The sequence below is a fragment of the Schistocerca americana genome, chromosome 1 (genome assembly GCF_021461395.2).
Source record: "Schistocerca americana isolate TAMUIC-IGC-003095 chromosome 1, iqSchAmer2.1, whole genome shotgun sequence".
Classification (NCBI taxonomy): domain Eukaryota; kingdom Metazoa; phylum Arthropoda; class Insecta; order Orthoptera; family Acrididae; genus Schistocerca; species Schistocerca americana.
This window is the reverse complement of record NC_060119.1, coordinates 150,223,102-150,228,257: the sequence shown is the minus strand read 5'-3', so window position 1 is coordinate 150,228,257 and position 5,156 is coordinate 150,223,102. Positions and strand designations below refer to the sequence as shown.

Here is a 5,156-nt window from a genome sequence, read left to right as displayed (position 1 = left end):
CTAGGAGATAAATGAAGTAAGTAGTTTCAACTGGATGCAGGTTGTTTTAGTAACGAGGAGAGGAAAAGGCTTGCACGGGATAGAGTAGCATGGGGAGCGGCACTAAACCAGTCTTTGACTGAAGATCAAAACAACAACTTAACCTTGGACCTAAAAAGAATTTAAAACACTATTTACATACATTGCTCCTCATTCATTATGTAAGTATCGTCTGTGGCGTTTAACCCATGTGTACAGTGAAATTTGAACTTTTTCTCATTTGGATTTCGTTGATAGATTTGATTTATAGATTATAAATTATTTCTTAAGCTGGTTCTGTACAGTACAGAGAACTGTTGTATTAAAGCCAGTGAATGCACAAAACAGTTCTATAGTTTCAGATCTTTAAAGCTCGTCAGCACTTGAGTGTTTGCTCCCACTGCACGGGCATGAAGTGTCAATACATTCTGAATGCTCGTAAGCTGCTACGTTTGTTTGTGTAGCAGTGGCAGTATAATGTGTGGTTCATATTTACTTGCCATCAAGGTACGTGTGAGGAGTGTGTCAACTTTGTGGCGAATATTGATGGATTTTTGGCAAACCATTAACATGTTATGATTCGCCATTTTTCTTTATCAGAGGTGATCACAGAAAAGAAAGAAATTTAATACAGCTTCTTGTGCATGATGGAATGTGTTAGTGTTGCAAAAACTGTATTGACATTGTTCTGCCGGTCGTTTAAGGTCATGGAGAACCAGCAGGTGTCCTATATGTTATGTGCGTGCTGTAGACGTGGGGCATGATATCACCTGCTTCAGGTACTACGTAGGAAAGAATGTTTTAAAAGTAACATATGATGGAAATATCATATTAAAATAATAGCTTATGCTGGAGCCCTAATACATCCTCATGCTTTGGAGCAGTAACCCAATTCGGTGCTGGAGGATCTGCTCTATTATTTATGTCACCTGATATGAAGGAACCATTTTAGAGCTCCATTTTCCATGCAGGCTGTAGGTAGAAACAAAATAATTACACACGTTCACCACAAAATTTTTCAGAACAGCTTTATTGCTATTTGTTTCATTAGAAGCACATGTCTCTCAGTCCTATGGATAAAACAAACACTACGAGTAACTGAATAAGAACCTGCACTTACCATGCGGCTATTAGGTAATATGACACAAACTTTGAGTTTGCAAGATGATGTTTCCAGCAATGATACCTTCCGTACATTGCACTGTTACAAGGAGAGACGCCCTTCCAAGCATCATTATGTAGTACTTCACTTATGGAATTGTACAAGTATCACGAGATAAGTGACTGCTGCACTAACCGTGCCTGTGAAGACATGAAGGTCGATGTCACAAAAACCCATAGCGGAAATTCGTAGTCCGTCCATTGGAAGTCGCAGAACATCGACTGCTGGCCCGGGACGCAGGAGCGGCTGCAGCCTCGACAGGAGCAGACCAGCCCTGTCGGCGTGGTCAGCCGCCGACGAACACACCCAGCAGACCACCAGCTGGCGTAACAGGACGTTAGTAAGTGCAAATAACTTCACCAGTATTTCCGCTCTCTTGTCTGTTTCTTGAGCCAGTATTATAAGCCAATAGGCACAGCAAGTCATCTCGACGAAATCTCCCAGGATGGCCAGCAGCAGTGCGGGTCCGAAGTGGAGACCGCAGAGGCGAGCACAGCGGTGAAGAACCAACCTGGCGCGCTGCAGCCGCCGCACCTCCGCCCCCACCGCCCCCCCCCCCGCCACACCCGGCTGTCCTGCGCGCGTCGCCAGCTCCTCCAGTTCTTCCTCGCTGCCCGCCGGCGGCCGGGTACTCCCCAGCAGCTGCCCACAGACGATGCCCATCCTGTGTCGGAGTACCAGCACAACAGCGAAGAACTGAATTCGCCAGAGCGTGATAAATCCTTGAAGGCACAGGGTGATAGCACCTATTGGCGTACGTCTGAAGAAATAGGTTGCTAGTACGCTAACTCGTATGACAACAAAAACAAGCACTGTAATGGAAAGTAAAATTGCACTTTGGCGAGTTCTGCGATATATTTCCGCTCTGTAAGTGTGATCTCGCATGGCGAGCAGCGCATCTACCTGTTGCACCAGGTCCGTGATACTGCTAACGTTACCTTGTCCAGTAGACAGAGATCTACATAAGATTGTAGCTGGTTCCAACATCGACAGTAAAACAGATAACACAATTACAAAATGCACTGTTATACGGGAATGCTGATCTATTATGATTATATGCATTACTAAATAACTGCAGTAAAAACCAAAGGCAATGACAGAGACAAGCCACATCAAACATATGAAGTAGCCTGTGAGTCGCTTTAATGACACTCTAAAGGCACAAGTTGAAGAATTTTTGTTGTCACTGATGATGGGAACCAAACCAAACATTTGAAATGTAAGGTACAATGGTCTCACTGCGCTTTCGAAACTATGACCACTCGATTGAGAAACAGATCTGTATGGACTGATCATAATTGAAAGAGCTCTCCTCGTGTAACCGAGTAGCTCTCACGACTGAGTTACGACCTAGTTGTCAGACAGAGCACAAAATGAGAATTCCAATTTTCTTGATGGGATAACGATCGAAACGTAATTTCACGAATACCAGTAATGAATCATTAGCGCTAATGAGTCGTTAACTTGAGAGTGTCGGCAAAGAAATATTACATCCCGTGTCAATCGCGGGCTAGTTGTTTGTAGACATATATTACAACCATTAATAATCTAAGGACAAGTGTTAAGGTAATACAAATATTTCATATACCATCTCGGAAATAGATTAAAGAGACCGTTATAAATTTCTGATCTCATGAATTAATGTACCACTTTGGATTGGTTTGAACTGACAGCTAGACTGATTCACGAGAAAGAGATATTTATACATGCTATTATCGTTATGCCTGATAAGTTGTCTGGCTATAGATACTTGGCACTATCTACACAAAGCCAGTGCAGATCACTCCTGCTGTATAGTTGGAGACAAGAAGCCATTTCAGAGCTCTGCGACCACTATGCACTTACACGCAAAGTTTCTGTGCCTAGATCACATTTTACTTATTACAATTGAAATTTATACATTTTTATAGATAGCAGCTGCTATTTCCCCCCTGAGATATTTTGCACACCAGATGAAATATTTCCTGTCTTTCCTGGTTCTCCAACGGACCTTCATAATTCCGAAGGAACGTCGTCTGCTGCTGGGGCTTGTTTCGACTCAGGTCTTCCAGTCTTCACACAAACTCTTCTCGCAGTGTCATTTGTCTCAACTCGTCTTCACTTACTTTCATTTCTTTTTCTATAATCTTGTCTTTAAGCCTTGTTTGGTCCCATTAAATATTCCTTCCACCTTTCAGCTAGCCTGCATAACGCAGTTTATCAATATTTGTCAGAGAATAGCCCATATATCCTTCAAAGACACAGAAAAATACTTTGCAAAGCTGCGAAATAAATGCAGTCTGAATCAATATAAAACGACTCTTTACTGTTGCGATTCTCAATCTGCAGCTCTCCACTCTAGTTTAACTTGTGCAGCTCTTGTCATTACTGAAGCACTCCTGTAATCACACTAATTTTAAGCCACGTACTGTGTCATACCTTGGTGCACCTGTTCAACTCTTAATTCCCACTTCCAAACTTTACCAAACTGACAACTTCTTCATACCTCGAGACATGTCCTATGAACCAGTCCCTTCCTCTAGTCACGCTGTGCCACACATTTCTTTTCAGCCCATTTCCATTGAATCCCTCGTAATTTGTTTTCTGTTCTATCCATCTAATCTTCAGTATTCTTCTTATTACCACTTTTCAAAAGCCTCTATTAGCTTGTTGTAGGAGCAGCTTACTCTCCACGTGTTATTTCTGGACACGTCCAACCACCAAACAAATGTTTTGAAAAAAGATATTCTCTTACATAAATTTACATCAGCTATTAATAAATTGTTTTTCAGGCGCACTTTCTCTGTCTATTTACCCTTACTAATTTGGCCATCATCAGTTACTCTGCTGCCCAAGTAGCAAAATTCATCTACTATTTTTTAACAGCTGATTTTCTAAAATAAGTTGCTCAGCATCGCCTGATTTCATCCAACTATATTCCATTCCCCTTGTTTTACTTTTGATTGTGTTCATATCACCACCTCTTTTCAAGCCACTATCCATTCCTTTCGACTATACTTCCAAGTCCTGTGTTTACTCTGCAAAAATTGCAACGTCACTGCCTAAAATCAATGTTTTTATTTCTTCCCCGTCAACTTCAGTTTCTTTTTCAACTTTCTCCTCAGTTTCCTTTACTGTTTGGTGATTCTACGTATTGATTGACAACAGGTATAGGATTTAACTCTGCCTCACTCCCTTCTCATCCATTACCTCCCTTTCACGTCCTTCGGTTCTTGCATGTGCAGCTTAAATGACCTTCCGCTTCCTGTATTACATCCCTGCTACCTTCAAAATTTCGGTAATAGCAGTCCAGACCACACTGTTAAAAGATTTGAAAAGTAAGCCTGTATGTGTCTTGAAACACTGCGCGATCGATAGCTCGCGCTACGTCTCCTTGAAGAGAATCCTCATTGCGAAAGAGGCGAGGCACGTTTGTCGCGATTGACGTTGAGACGGTTTCCCGGAAAAGGCAGTTTGTGACGCAGTACGGACAGCTCAGGCCTGCGGGGCAACAGGCAAGCTGTCTGTTCTACCGACCGCGTGACTTCCAAGTTGGTGTTGCTGAGCATCTTCCCGTCGTCAGGGACGTGCACCAGAGACGGGAGTGGACGCAGTACTGCATTGGTTGACCAGGTTTGGAGACGAGCGGTGGGTCGTCGTCATCAACTCATCTCCCTGCGGCTCCATGTTTTTCCACTATGTGTCACCCCACAGCGGTTCTGCATGACCGGCGAGCTACACTTAGTTGGCTACTTTGATGCCGACATCACGCGGCGTTCATAAAGACTGATGTGTTTGGTTCTGCTGCTTCTATATCGGAGTCGGTTCAGCCTCCTGTCGCTGTCGCTCCCTATTCCTGTGTCCGACCAGGCGATTTGAGGAGCGTGTCGTTCTTATCAAAACATAAGAATTTCCATTTGGTTATTATCATAGAGCTATAACTTGATTGTGTGTTTTAAAGTATTGAGGTTTTGTAAATCTCTTTTATCTTCCATGT

General features: G+C 42.9%; 1 protein-coding gene across 1 annotated transcript; it reads right to left on the bottom strand.

Annotated features, from left to right (window-relative positions):
• Window positions 1–1,264: 1,264 nt before the first annotated feature.
• On the bottom strand, window positions 1,265–1,843 carry LOC124608976 (gustatory receptor 23a-like). The gene has a single exon (XM_047140035.1). The coding sequence runs from the start codon at window positions 1,841–1,843 to the stop codon at window positions 1,265–1,267; it is 579 nt and encodes a 192-aa protein (XP_046995991.1).
• Window positions 1,844–5,156: the final 3,313 nt, after the last annotated feature.